The following is a 15,263-nucleotide window of genomic DNA, read 5'->3' on the forward strand; positions in this document are numbered from 1 at the left end:
TTTCGAGCAGCTTAATTAAGGACAAACCGGTAGAGCAAATCCAAATGTATTTTTATTCAACATTCTGGGTTGTAAGGAACATTTCCACACAAATGCTTCAGGCTGTATTTAATTGTGTATTACAGCCTGATCAAGCAGACAAGTGACCTAGTTTGCCACTAAATGCCTCGTTCAAAACAACTGGGAACTTGGAAATGTCCGACTTAGGTGCGGTTAAAACGACTGGGAACTTGGGGAAAAAACGAGCTCCTACTCGGAAACTTGGGCATCTTTCTAGAACTGTTGTCTTTCCAACCAGATGATCACTTATGTCATGATGTGACCTTGTTCCCCCCCCAGGTTATTTTCAGTTGTCTTGAAATAACCAGAATGTTCAACCCCTCGGGTTGATATTGTGGGATCTGATTATTTTACAAGTCGGGAGAAGACAGACACAGTATTCCAGATAAATTGAGAAGCAAATAACGATGCTCTGGCCTGGAGGGGAGCCAGTACGTTATTTTATAGCTCTATGGATCAAGGGGCTGTTAGAACAGTCAGTAGGGTCATGGACCTTAACATAATTCAACTAACCCGTTACGTTAATTCTCCTAACTTCCTGTGTAAATTATCTTAACCTGCTACGAAACGTAAAATGACCTTAATTTGACAAAAACAGAATACCTTCTAGCCATGACCAGTCAGTAATCAGACGCAGGCATCAACGATCATCAATAATCGATTGCCAAGACTTAAGGTCACGCCATAAATACATTTTCTCCACGCCTTTCAGAAAGCACGGAAGTTGATTACGACACAATGACATAAGAGGATTTAGCTAGCGACTAATAAAATGCAATTTCACAATATACACTGCTCGAATATTAGAATGCGCGAGTCAACCGGCTTGCTGTCTAAACACGTTGGTAATCGTTATACGCACCCATTCTTTGACAAATGCGTTTATCAGGAAGGCCATTTTTACAAGGCAATGGCATCCAGATTTTCTTGAGCGGGTTTTGAGTTAGTTCCCGCGGCGTTGCAGCGTTTGATGGTCTTGCTTCCATTCCGACTACCACGGAGGACATGGTGGCCTCTGCTACAGTGGCGCGGAGCCTTTCTTCTGTTGGAGCGTTACAGGAGATCTGTCTCGCATCAGTGCTGTTTGATGAGGTCTGCTGGTGGTTGGCAAAATGGACTGAGGAACCATTATGGTATGTGCCTACCATAATCTCTCAAAAATACGCGCATATATTTGATCTGAAATAATGAAGTAACGCTGTTGCAGTAAGCATCAGAGTTAACATTTACAAAATGCAATTACATTTTCCAAGTTCCAAGTTTATACTGGGATTAATGGCGCACTACTCAACGTCATTATTCCCCTATGCATCGATGGTATTATTGTATCAAGCTACAAGCACGGACAATGAATAATTAATTGAGCCTGTAAAACAAACTATCCGTGTAGGCCTGTTATTTATTTACATTTTTTTTATAAACTGATATGTAGTTATTACGGTAAACAGACTACAACGTAACGCAACCTTAAATACCCCAACCCTCTCCTCTGGGACCACCAGACGTTTCACATTTACATGCACACCAATATCCCTTTATTATTCGGACTACTCAAATATTCAGTTGAGTTGACGCATAAAACATCATATACCGTTTAGAATAACCCATCATTGTCATCAACCCCTTGACTAATTGAATCAGGTGTGCCAGTTTAGCACGAACGTCGTGGTCCCCGCGGAGAACTGGGGAAAAGACAGCTTCAGGTTGGATATTCGCCTGTAGTTTTCCTTACATCCACCAACAGCAGTTAGGGACCGTCAACATATTTACAAATCTAATTTTTCAAATGTTAATAGCTATTCAATCATTACTCCTAAAACGTTCAACACTGGTTGTAGCTAACCCAATGGCATAGACACACATTTTTCCCGATTTACATCTCGCACTATTTTAAATTATTTACATTTCAATAGCTCTTTGGTCATATGACCTACTGTCTTCAAACAAGGTTCAGAATGTGCACTGACTACCCTTATGTAAAAGGGGATGGGTAGCTCTTGACTTGAACCACAGGGGTTCTCTGTAAAGAGAGAGTATTCCAAAAGGCAGACACCACTTGACTTCCAATTTGCGCCATTGACCTGTATGCATTCTCTTCTGATTGGTTTCCGTGGTGCTTAGTCAATAGGAACTCCATTGCCTGCCCCATCATAAAGTTCTTACACAGTCTGACTGAAGTGCCAGTTGTATGAGGAGAGACATCCTCCTTTACAAATATTTTATATAACAAAACGCTCTACATTTATTCACACTGTGATAGGGTTGGATCCTATATGCTATTTTTCTCCTGTAAATGGTTCAGTGCCTATAATTTAGGCTGTGTGTAGAATAGGGCATAAAAGGAAATTACCTATACTAGATTAGTGATAAGGAAATCAGCATTCAGTTTTGGCCTATGTATTCATTTGCCTAGAACTAAAATCAGAATTCCATTAGGTTTATATTTAAAAAAAGAGAATACTTCAAAATGAGATGATCCTGCTATGGAAGGCAACTGGGTGGACATAAAGTGGAAAGGAGGGGAAATAACACACACCATGCAGCAGGACACCTTCAGCTGCGGGGTCTTTGCAATGCAGGTTTGATAGCTAACCATTCATTATTGAAAATCTAACTGTTGTGACAATTGTCAAAAACGATTTTTTTTTTTGGTGTAGATGGCCAAGGAAGTTGTACAGAACTTCCCCAATATCCCCTCCCAATTTTGTATTTATTTAACCAGGTAGGCTAGTTGAGAAAAGTTCTCATTTGCAACCTGGCCAAAATAAATCAAAGCAGTTCGACACAGAGTTACACATGAAAAAAAAAAGTCAATAATACAGTAGAAAAAGTCTATATACAGTATGTGCAAATGAGGTAGGATAAGGGAGGTAAAGCAATATAGGCCATGGTGGCGAAGTAATTACAATATAGCAATTAAACACACTGGAATGGTAGATGTGCAAGTAGAAATACTGGGGTCCAAAGGAGCAAGATAAATAAATAAATACACTGGGTATGGGCTATTTACAGATGGGATATGTACAGGTGCAGTGATCGGTGAGATGCTCTGACAGCTGGTGCTTAAAGCTAGTGAGGGAGATATGGGTCTCCAGCGTCAGTGATTTTTGCAGTTCGTTCCAGTCATTGGCAGCAGAGAACTGGAAGGGAAGGCAGCCAAAGGAAGAATTGGCTTTGGGGGTGACCAGTGAGATACGGATGGCACTGTGATCGACTGCATCCAATTTGTTGAGTAGTGTTGGAGAATATTTTGTAAATGATATCTCCGAAGTTGAGGATTGGTAGGATTGTCAGTTTTACGAGGGTGTTTGGCAACATGAGTGAAGGATGCTATGTTGTGAAATAGGAAGATGATTCTAGATTTAATTTTAGATTGGAGATGCTTAATGTGAGTATAGAAGGAGAGTTTACAGTCTAACCAGACACCTAGGTATTTGTAGTTGTCCACATATTCAAGTCAGAACCATCCAGAGTGGTGATGCTGGACGGCCGGGCAGCAAATCGGTTGAATAAATGGTTAGCTGTTGTGCATTTAGTTTTACTTGCATTTAAGAGCAGTTGGGAGGCCACAGAAGGAGAGTTGTATGGCATCGAAGCTTGTCTGGAGGTTAGTTTACCTCTGGCCCTTCTTTGGACACTGGGTTTACAGAATGCTGTCGTCTGCATAGAGGTGGATCAGAGAATCACCAGCAGCAAGAGCGACATCATTGATGTATACAGAGAAGAGAGTCGGCCCAAGAAAGGAACCCTGTTGCACCCCCATAAAGACTGACAGTGGTCCGGACAACAGACCCTCCGATTTGACACACTGAACTCTATCAGAGAAGTAGTTGGTGAACCAGGCGAGGCAAACATTTGAGAAATGTTGATATAGATTTTGAAATTGATAGAACCCTCACAAAAACACATGGAACAACTGCGAAAAGAAATGGCTGAGGATATATTAAACAATGTCTGGTATGTAATGACATTTAATTCAAAGTAAATGTAAATGCTTTATTTTAATGTAGTTGTGTAGGACAGCCATATGTTCATGATTTCAGAGTTCAAGGCCAACAACTGCTTCATGTGTGACACTGATAAAGAACCTGGATGTGGCCCAAAGACTGACTGGGTTAGTAACTTTATTTAACCTGTTTATAATCTTTTGACAAGTGACGGCATGTAAGACAATTCATGATATAACAAAGGATGGCCAATTTGTCATACTGCATTGATATTATTTATAACGTGTTACGTTTTGTTTTAGATTGAATGGTATGCATGACTACGGTGGTTCCATGTGCTGTGTCTAGGAATGAAGACAAGAGTTCAGAGTGAAGAACACAAACTGGAAGGGATGTCTTTGTTGTTGAAAATGTATGCTATACCCCATCCACACTGAAGAGGCTCGGAAATGTACATCAACCAGGGATAAAGAGAACACTGAAATGTTTTGTACTTATTTGAAGTAAAGCGTCTGACATATTGTAGACTTTTAATCTTTTCCAACTTCTGTTTAATTTGTCAATATCCCATTTTTCTTCATTGATTTTCTGGCCACCATTACTGCGGTTACATGTTCAGTATTTGTATTGACCAGCAAACCCACATTACTCTCCATCCCGGCTTTGGACAATTAATAAAACATGACTCTCGTACTTTGCCCTTTATGGTTGATATTAACGATGAGAGAGATAATATCTCCTTTCTCCTATTGTGTACCACTGTTAAATAGTGTAAAAAAAAAAAGTTAAAAAAGAGAAATTATGTACTTAGAACTACCAATTATTATAGATAAATATTAAAGAAAAGGGTTAACACAACACTGGACTGAACCCCCTAAATTGTCAAAGTAATATTAATGTACAACAATATAGAAGATACATGACTAGAGGTTATGCAATATGGGTGTATATCCACTGCATGCTTCTTAGGTGTGTAATTGACATGCCAAAGGAGCTATTGAAATGTACATTTTTCATAGTTTTACGTTACACTGCGTGATTTTACAGTACACAAACAAGAGTGTGCAATATATAAGGCTAGTCTGAACATACTGAAGTTTGAGTCCAGCAGGTCACATGACCAATGAGCTATTGAAATTCAAATGTAAAAAAAAAAGTTTACTTTGTTTACACTCCATAACTAATTCAACTAGGAATACAAAATGCAGCTCACATTTCCACATGTTCATTAGCCTTCGAAAGTGAATTAATGTCCAAATCGTGGCTTATTTGGAGTCTGTGGCGCAAGCGGTTTGAAAGCGTGAATATCCAACTTGAAACTGTCTCTCAGTTTGCAGTGAGGGGTTTAAGCAGGTGTGTAGTGCTATGGCAAAAGCATGCACCCCTTTGGTCCCCAAGACCTGGATTAACAAACACAGATTGGATTCTATCTTTGGGTGGTCTATTTCTATGAGATAGTAGCCTAGAGTCTACTACAGACACAGTAAAGAAAGGTTGAGATGCCACCAAGATATACAAGGGCTCTAAAATACATCGATACTAGGGTGGAAACCAAATATGGGGGCACCATGTTGGTCAGAAAGAGATATACAAACACAAAAAAAAAATCCAAAACACTGTTCTAATCACAATGGAGAGAATTATTAATACGCTGATATGTAAATTGTAATGCTTGCATGACCTCAGGATACCAACAGATTCAGTAATTGTGAAGAACTTTGATCTCAGTTCCAAACAAAAAGGATGCACCCAAAGATTAGTATACCCTTTAATCTGTGGCACCCCTCTGCAATACAGGTAGTGTTTTTCATGTTCATAAGATGGCAGCATTGGGCTAGCTAGGCTTAAGCTTTTGAAGCATTAATAATACATTCAACTGGATGGTGGATCAGAAAACTTGGTGATAATACACAATAACCAATGCGTGCACAATGTTCAGAAGTGGACACATAGTGGATACACCTCGTAGTGATTATAATTGGCACCCAAGGGTCATAACAGTGATGAATATGATTGAGGTAGTCAGTGCCACAACAACCAACCACAGGATCAAGCAACTTCTCTAAAAATTCATACTTCTTCAATTTCAAGAATGTAATGTTCCTTTTCCATTTAAACCTGCTCATGTTGCAATTTCTGACCACATTATTCTCTGGTATTTCAATGACCTTGTCTTGTGCTATGGTAACCATGTTTACAAATGCCATTGCAACCCCTTGGAAGAACACCAGTGTTGGTTTAAAAAAATAAAAAATAATTTAAAGCACAACTGACCACTGAGTTAATAGTTTTGGAGCGATGGCTGCTGTAAACATATTAGTTACTGTGATACAAGCCACCTTGAATTTGGCTATAAATAACAATTTACATTAGCTAATTAGTGGGGAGAACAAGTACTTGATAACCTGCAAAATCGGCAGTGTTTCCTACTTACAAAGCATGTAGAGGTCTGTAATTTTTATCATAGGTACACTTTAACGGTGAGAGACGGAATCTAAAACAAAAATCCAGAAGAAAAAAAATCATACAATGTGATTTAAGTAATTAATTTGCATTTTATTGCATGGCGTAAGTATTTGATCACCTACCAACCAGTAAGAATTCCAGCTCTCACAGACCCGTTAGTTTTTCCTTTAAGAAGCCCTCCTGTTCTCCACTCATTACCTGTATTAACTGCACCTGTTTGAACTCGTTACCTGTATAAAAGACACCTGTTCACACACTCAATCAAACAGACTCCAACCTCTCCACAATGGCCAAGATCAGAGAGCTGTGTAAGGACATCAGGGATACAATTGTAGACCTGCACAAGGCTGGGATGGGCTACAGGACAATAGGCAAGCAGGTTGGTGAGAAGGCAACAACTGTTGGCGCAATTATTAGAAAATGGAAGAAGTTCAAGATGACGGTCAATCACCCTCGGTCTGGGGCTCCATGCAAGATCTCACCTCATGGGGCATCAATGATCATGAGGAAGGTGAGGGATCAGCCCAGAACTACACGACAGGACCTGGTCAATGACCTGAAGAGAGCTGGGACCACAGTCTCAAAGAAAACCATTAGTAACACACTACGCCGTCAATGATTAAAATCCTGCAGCGCACGCAAGGTCCCCCTGCTCAAGCCAGCACATGTCCAGGTCCACCTGAAGTTTGCCAATGACCATCTGGATGATCCAGAGGAGGAATGGGAGAAGGTGATGGACAAAAAGAGCTTTCTGGTCTAAACTCCACCTGCCGTGTTTGGGGGAAGAAGGATGAGTACAACACCATCCCAACCGTGAAGCATGGAGGTGGAAACATCATTCTTTGGGGATGCTTTTCTTCAAAGGGGACAGGATGACTGCACCGTATTGAGGGGGGGGGGATGGATGGGGCCATGCATCGCGAGATCTTGGCCAACAATCTCCTTCCCTCAGTAAGAGCATTGAAGATGGGTCGTGGCTGGGTCTTAATAATTACTAATATCATACAATGTGATTTTCTGGATTTTTGTTTTAGATTCCGTCTTTCACAGTTGACCTGTGTGTACCTATGATAAAAATTAGACCTCTACATGCTTTGCAAGTCGGAAAACCTGCAAAAATCGGCTGTGTATCAAATACTTGTTCTCCCCACTGTATATATTGACAATGTTTTAACCATTTCTAAGTCTTAAGAAAAATCTATTTTGAGCAAAGCAAGTTGTGGCTCCTTTTAGGTGAACACATTCACTCAAATGTTGTGTCAAAGCATTACAGGCATCTTCTCTCAAATGCCCTGACTGGCTATGATAGGTACATTTACAATACATGCCATGCCTTCTGTTTATGCAATAGACCATGGTTAGTGGGAAGGAAGAGGAAGCATTTCAGATTTCAAAAGAATGACCATCCTAAAAAAATAAAGACTACGGCATCCCTGTAAACAACTAACTTGCCATGTCAAAGCATGAGACAGGTTGCTACTCAGACTGTCCACTATGACAATAAACGCACAGTAAATACTGTGGAGGTTTTTCCATGGCCTTCTTATGGATACTGCATGTGCCTTACACACACTAAATGCAGCTCTGCTACCCTTGTTGAGCAAATGACATTCAAACCTGCCCTGAAAGACTTTTGCCATTTTAGAATGATTGTGTTGTGCATGCTGTAGTTGTATTTACATTATCTAACCAGTCCAACCTGATATAAATCTTATGTCAGCATCAATCTGGTTTAGAACAGGTTTTGAATTCCAACAGTAAGCTTTAGCCACTACGGAAATTCCTTGATGTCTCAACCTGCCAGGTAGGCTTCCTGGCAAGCCCACCTGTCATTCATAATCAGAGTCAAACCATTGGCTTAGCAGTGCCCTATGAGAAACGGAAGCAGTGAAAACACAATTTGTACAAAGTTGACAGTCTTGCATTTGGTGCAGTTGTAACTCCACAGTGAGGCAGTTTTCCAGGACATTATGAGGATATAATGCAAGGACCTTCTACACTACATTGTATCATGAACAGAAAGTGGGTCTAACACAACCCTTCCCACATCTCAGCTGTGATACACACTGAGTATACCAAACATTAGGAACATTTCCTAATATTGAGTAACAACCCCCATGAAAAACCCAGTAGCGTTGCAGTTCTTGACCCAAACCAATGCATGCACCTGGGACCTACCTGGTTCAAAGGCACTTACATATTTTGTCTAGCCCATTCACCCTCTGAATAGCACACATACACAATCCATCCTGCCCTGCCTATCTAAGGTCTTCGAAAGCCAAGTCAACAAACAGGTCTCTGACCATCTCGAATCCCACCGTACCTTCTCCGCTGTGCAATCTGGTTTCCGAGCCGGTCACGGGTGCACCTCAGCCACACTCAAGGTACTAAACGATATCATAACCACCATTGATAAAAGACAGTACTGTGCAGCCGTCTTCATCGACCTTGCCAAGGCTTTCGACTCTGTCAATCACCATATTCTTATCGGCAGACTCAGTAGCCTTGGTTTTTCGGATGACTGCCTTGCCTGGTTCACCAATTACTTTGCAGACAGAGTTCAGTGTGTCAAATCAGAGGGCATGCTGTCCGGTCCTCTGGCAGTCTCTATGGGGGTGCCACAGGGTTCAATTCTCGGGCCGACTCTTTTCTCTGTATATATCAATGATGTTGCTCTTGCTGCAGGCGATTCCCTGATCCACCTCTATGCAGACGACACCATTCTATATACTTCCGGCCCGTCCTTGGACACTGTGCTATCTAACCTTCAATGCCATACAACACTCCTTCCGTGGCCTCCAACTGCTCTTAAATGCTAGTAAAACCAAATGCATGCTTTTCAACCGATCGCTGCCTGCACCCGCATGCCCGACGAGCATCACCACCCTGGATGGTTCCGACCTTGAATATGTGAACACATAAGTACCTAGGTGTCTGGCTAGACTGTAAACTCTCCTTCCAGACTCATATCAAACATCTCCAATCGAAAATCAATTCAAGAGTCGGCTTTCTATTCCGCAACAAATCCTCCTTCACTCACGCCGCCAAACTTACCCTAGTAAAACTGACTATCCTACCGATCCTCGACGATGTCATCTACAAAATTGCTTCCAACACTCTACTCAGCAAACTGGATGCAGTTTATCACAGTGCCATCCGTTTTGTCACTAAAGCACCTTATACCACCCACCACTGCGACTTGTATGCTCTAGTCGGCTGGCCCTCGCTACATATTCGTCGCCAGACCGACTGGCTCCAGGTCATCTACAAGTCCATGCTAGGTAAAGCTCTGCCTTATCTCAGTTCACTGGTCACGATGGCAACACCCCTCCGTAGCACGCGCTCCAGCAGGTGTATCTCACTGATCATCCCTAAAGCCAACACCTCATTTGGCCGCCTTTCGTTCCAGTACTCTGCTGCCTGTGACTGGAACGAATTGCAAAAATCCCTGAAGTTGGAGACTTTTATCTCCCTTACCAACTTCAAACATGTGCTATCTGAGCAGCTAACCGATCGCTGCAGCTGTACATAGTCTATTGGTAAATAGCCCACCCATTTTCACCTACCTCATCCCCACACTGTTTTTATTTATTTACTTTTCTGCTCTTTTGCACACCAGTATCTCTACCTGTACATGACCATCTGATCATTTATCACTCCAGTGCTAATCTGCAAAATTGTAATTATTCGCCGACCTCCTCATGCCTTTTGCACACAATGTATATAGACTCCCCTTTTTTCTACTGTGTTATTGACTTGTTAATTGTTTACTCCATGTGTAACTCTGTGTTGTCTGTTCACACTGCTATGCTTTATCTTGGCCAGGTCGCAGTTGCAAATGAGAACTTGTTCTCAACTAGCCTACCTGGTTAAATAAAGGTGAAAAGAAAAACTCTCTCAAGGTTTAACAATCCTTCTTTAACCTGTGTCCTCTCCTTCATCTACACGGATTGAACTGGAATTAACAAATGGCATATATCAGGGATCATAGCTTTCACCTGGTCAGTCAATGTAATGGAAAGAGCAGGTGTCCTTAATGTTTTGTACACTCAGTGTAGAAGCCACATGACGTAATAACATGGGGAAACTCACTAGCCTACAAATGCCAATGGGTATCAGTATCCTAGCATGTCTATCGTTGACATAGAATATATTGATCATAGCCGTTCCTCAAAATTCAGTTTACATTGCTTTTCATGAAACAGATTCCAAAGTGTGTGGTTAAAATGTATAAACTATTTTACATAAATTCAGCACGGTCATTTCAAATCGGCCACAATAACATCATGCATGATAGTACATTATACCCTTCCTCAGGGAACCACCAGTAGCCTAATCCTGTTAGGCTATAGAAATGAATTGTCAAGTTTTGAACATATATTGCAAGCTACATTTACACTGCATCCTATGAACCTACCGCGTTTTGTGTTGAATAAATTGACGTGTAGGCTACGCATCTGTTGTAGGTCAGCTTCGAATTAAATAGCTGCTTATGGGCAATAAATAACATATTTGTCAGTGTGGTAATCTCTCGTGGATGTCAGTCTTCAAAACAGATAGATTGTATCATCGTCACTCGAAGGTATTTCTTCAGCGTCAAAACAACACACCGCCTGTGACATTGGCACTTGTTAACGTCTTCCGCAGAGCCGATACTTCGTTATTCACAGCCCAGTTTTGGTCGAATGGATGCATTCATATTTTGAAACTTAATATCTAAAGTCCAAATTCCTTACCCGTCTGATCCAGATTCTGCGTGCTTTTGGAACGACTGCAGCCTCTCATCCTCCGTGTTGAGTTCTGATGTAGCCTACGTTGAAGCTCAGAGGTTGGTTGTGGTGTGTGCGTCTGATGAGTGCGGGGCAATCACACTGAATGAAACATGGTGCAGCCAGTTGAGGTCTAGAGCTGTGTGATGAATTTGCTGAGATGCATGTTGACTATTTATGCACACACCCACTTCTGCTGAATTACTTCAGGGTGATTGCAAGACTGACCATTCAGTTTCTCAAGAAAGACAACTAACATGTTGATACTTATTTTTCACTATTGTGTTTCAGTTTATGCCACGATTTCAAATGAGATCACAGAGTCAGGTATGAGTCTAAGACAGGTCACTGATGCTGTGTAGCCTACTCAACATACTTTTGGTCATGTAGTGTATGTGGACACCTGCTTGTGGAACATCTCATTCCAAAATCATGGGCATTAATATGGAGTTGGTCCCCCCTTTGCTGCTATAACAGCAGCCACTCTTCTGGGAAGGCTTTTCACTAGATGTTGGAACAGTGCTGCAGGGACTTGCTTCCATTTAGCCACAAGAGCATTAGTGAGGTCGGGCAATGATGTTGGGCGATTAGGCCTGGCTCGCAATCGGCTCTCCAATTCATCCCAAAGGTGTTCGATGGGGTTGAGGTCAGGGCTCTGTGCAGGCAGTCAAGCTCTTCCACACTTATCTCGACAAACCATTTCGGTATAGAACTCGCTTTGTGAACGGGGCCATTGTCATGCTGAAACAGTAAAGGGCCTTCCCCAAACTGTTGCCACAAAGTTGGAAGCGCAAAATCGTCTAGAATGCCATTGAATGCTGTAGCGTTAAGATTTCCCTTCACTGGAACTAAGGGGCCTAGACCGAACCAGGAAAAATAGCCCAAGACCATTATTCTTTCTCCACCAAACTTTACAGTTGGCACTATACATTGGGGCAGGTAGCGTTCTCCTGGCATCCGCCAAAAACGGTGCCAAGTTGAAATTCACAGAGCTCTTCAGTAAGGCCATTCTACTGTCAATGTTTTATATGGAGATTGCATGGCTGTGTGCTCAAGTTTATAAACCTGTCGGTAACGCTTGTGGCTTAAATACCCGAATCCACTAATTTTAAACGGTGTCCACATACTTCTGTATATATAGTGTACATGTTGCAGACTATATATAGACTGAGATATAGGCTAAGGACTTCAAGGGAGTCCAAGAATACATTTATTGAAGTTTCCCCTGGGAGATTTAGTTTACCATAGTAGGAATCTGAATTAAAATATTCTCAGTGCAGTAAAACTGAAAGTTAAACTGCTGTAAACCTAATCTGAACTGCTTTGTGATTTACATGGCCCATTGATTTAGTAGCGACCCTAACTGAGCTATATGGGTTAAGTGGACACACGCACACACACACACACACACACACACACACCTAACAATGTGACCCAGTTGCCCAGCAGAGATAACAGTGCAGCATGTGACCCGTCTATGTGGACTGAAAGCTATTTCAGTTGCTCCAGTGATACCCTTATCAGCACTGCCTTGATAATGGCACTAATTGTCAAGCACAGGATGTTGTGTCTTGTCTCTACTCAACAATAATATTGGAGTAAATGCATTGTGACAAATGAAAGAAAGGGATGAGGGAAAGATGAAGACAGTTAAATGAAACCAGTGTTGGGGAGGAAAATGTGATGAGAAAGATGTGATGAGAAAGAGCGAGAGAGACAGAATTGCTGGTTATGTATGTGCAACCTGGACTCAGGGGTAGACGTAAGATAGTAAATGTAAATGTGTGACACTCCAAATAGTATCATATGTTATGTTTAGTATGGTATGTATTAATTTGTAGATGTCCATCATCGATTTTGTATGATATGTTATGAATTACAATTCGTATGATATGTTACAAATTGCAAATCGTAAAATGTTACGAATTCCAATTCGTACAATATGTTACGAATTTGCAAACCATATGATATTTTAGGAATTCCAATTTGTTGTGGCTAACGTTAGCTAGGTGGCTAACGCCAACATTAGCTAGATGGTTAACATTAGTTAGGCTTGGGGTTAAGGTTAGGGTTAAGATTAGGATTACGGTTAGGAGTTAGGTCAAAGGGTTAAGGTTAGGGTTAGCTAACATGCTTAGTAGTTGCAAAGTAGCTAAAGCATAGTAAGTAGTTGCAAAGTTGATAAAATGCTAAAGCTAGATGTTCACAATACAATGTTTCAAGTTTCTTGCAGACAGGCCATGCGTAGCTAATGTGATTTATAGGATATTTATTTTGATTAAGACATTTTCTACCTGCAGGCTGCAATGTTTTTATTTGTTGGCTTTATGTATGCTATGTTTATCCTACATAGTTGGATATGACAATAGAAGTTACTTTTGGAATTTTGATTAACCACATGATAATGATATTGAGATACAAAGATTTTATTATAAATTAAATTAAACTGTTGCAAATTTGAAAATCATAACTGGCATCCAGATTGGTAGAAATGGTAAGATAAATTGACACTCCAAATTGAAAAGGTTGCCGATCAGTGGTGTAGACTATTACCGGCAACTTCAGGAGCTAAGGTCGTCAGCAAGGGGCAGGATAGGGAACAGGTTTTTTTCTTCAGGTTAGGCTATGAGGGAATGTTGATCTCTGGCTCTCTCTTGAGTCATTTGTGTGTCATAATAATGCTATTAATCACAGTGTGCTTAAAGCCTAAAACAAGCTAATTAGCCTATATACAGTATAGGCCAGTTGATTTTATTAAAATACATAGGGTGTGTCTATATACTGTAGTGAAAAATACACATTTTAACATTTCGACCAATAGATTGGTTGAAAGAACAGGCGACTCTCGGTCAACCAAGATTATGTTTAGTCGGGGACAGCCCTAGTCTCACGTAACCACACCAAACGTAACATACCATACTAATTTCAGTGCCCCGGATTTATGTTTACTATTTTATGCCTAGTCTATGGCTGGTATGTGAGCACAAGATAGAGGGGTGGATAAATTAGGGGGTCATCATAATGCCAGAGAGGTAAAGAAAGCTAGAGTAAAAGGCTTATAGGAAGAGAGTGAGAAAGTTAGAAGAGGAAAGAACAACAGAGAGAGAGAGAAATAAAGATCACTGTGCATGAGAATGGCTTGACTCCTGTTCCTCACCACATTCTTTCCTAAAGACCATAGTGATAAGCATCCCCTTTCCCTCTCATCGGTCCCCCTCTTACTCCGTTCCAGATACTGTATCCCCTCTAACCCCCTCCCAAACTCTAGCCTCTGGCAGCATGTTGTGTCCAGGGCTGGCAAAACACGCTGTGTCCAATCCAATCACTGCTGGAGGCACCATAAATACCATCCATACCAGCCTCCTGCTCTCATGTATCTGCTGCCATGACTGTATTGTGTATGCTAGAGAGTGTTTGTGGGGGAGTTGTGGAGGAGCTGCTTTGAAGTGAAATAACAACTAACAAATGCCTTCTAAAAGAGTTTGGTTTAGGGTTCGTTAGGCTAAGGTATTCTGGTCACACACGTTGTTCTTTTACCCACAACAGTTTTGAAAGAGAAAGTCCCAGGTTTCATCATCCATTGTGACAGAGTACATTTGCAGTAGTGATTTTGAAAGACCTCCATTTCATACCTGAGGAGGAAATGACTCTCAAAGAGGAAAAATACATCTTCTCTCTTTTTTTTTTCTTAAAAAAAATGTATTTTTGTTTCATCCAACAAAATGTAAAGGGTAAAACACAGGCTTTGAAGTAGGGCTAAATTAAGTGGCATACTATCTGTGAACTGTCACTCAAAACCTTCCTTTTATGCCCTATTTCCTCTGGTGTAGAAAGCCATATCTGAGAATCTGTCTGTGAAAATATCCGTTAGAACAAAACAACAGTTGTGAGGTCATGATCTGTTTGAGCCACGTATAAGCATGGCCAATATCCCATATTGACAACAGTAAAGCCCAAAACTATTTTAACAACTAACTTTCCCATCCCATTCCCCAAACACCAGAGGGCAACAACCGTGTGA

The 15,263-nt window shown here is 41.1% G+C and overlaps 1 protein-coding gene and 1 long non-coding RNA gene across 5 annotated transcripts in view; one reads left to right on the forward strand and one right to left on the reverse strand.

The window, feature by feature from the left end:
• The window catches only part of LOC135542101 (6-phosphofructo-2-kinase/fructose-2,6-bisphosphatase 4-like), a 28,663-nt gene extending 17,262 nt beyond the window's left edge, over nt 1-11,401 (reverse strand). For 2 of the 3 annotated variants that reach the window (XM_064968759.1, XM_064968758.1), the window contains exon 1: nt 923-1,223. In XM_064968759.1, coding sequence (XP_064824831.1) covers nt 923-1,208 — 286 coding nt within the window. In that variant the 5' untranslated portion in view covers nt 1,209-1,223. Of the gene's footprint in view, nt 1-922; nt 1,224-11,209 lie in introns of those variants that run through there. The other variant, XM_064968760.1, reaches the window with a different exon arrangement.
• On the forward strand, nt 1,103-8,981 carry LOC135542102 (uncharacterized). 2 transcript variants are annotated; one of them, XR_010456026.1, is made up of 3 exons: nt 1,103-1,193; nt 4,104-4,174; nt 4,310-8,981. It is a non-coding gene; the product is annotated as an uncharacterized LOC135542102 (long non-coding RNA). The 2 variants fall into 2 exon arrangements; XR_010456027.1 differs by having other exon boundaries at nt 1,128-1,193; nt 3,710-4,174.
• Nucleotides 11,402-15,263: the final 3,862 nt, after the last annotated feature.

Source organism: Oncorhynchus masou, chromosome 6, assembly GCF_036934945.1.
Source record: "Oncorhynchus masou masou isolate Uvic2021 chromosome 6, UVic_Omas_1.1, whole genome shotgun sequence".
NCBI lineage: Eukaryota > Metazoa > Chordata > Actinopteri > Salmoniformes > Salmonidae > Oncorhynchus > Oncorhynchus masou.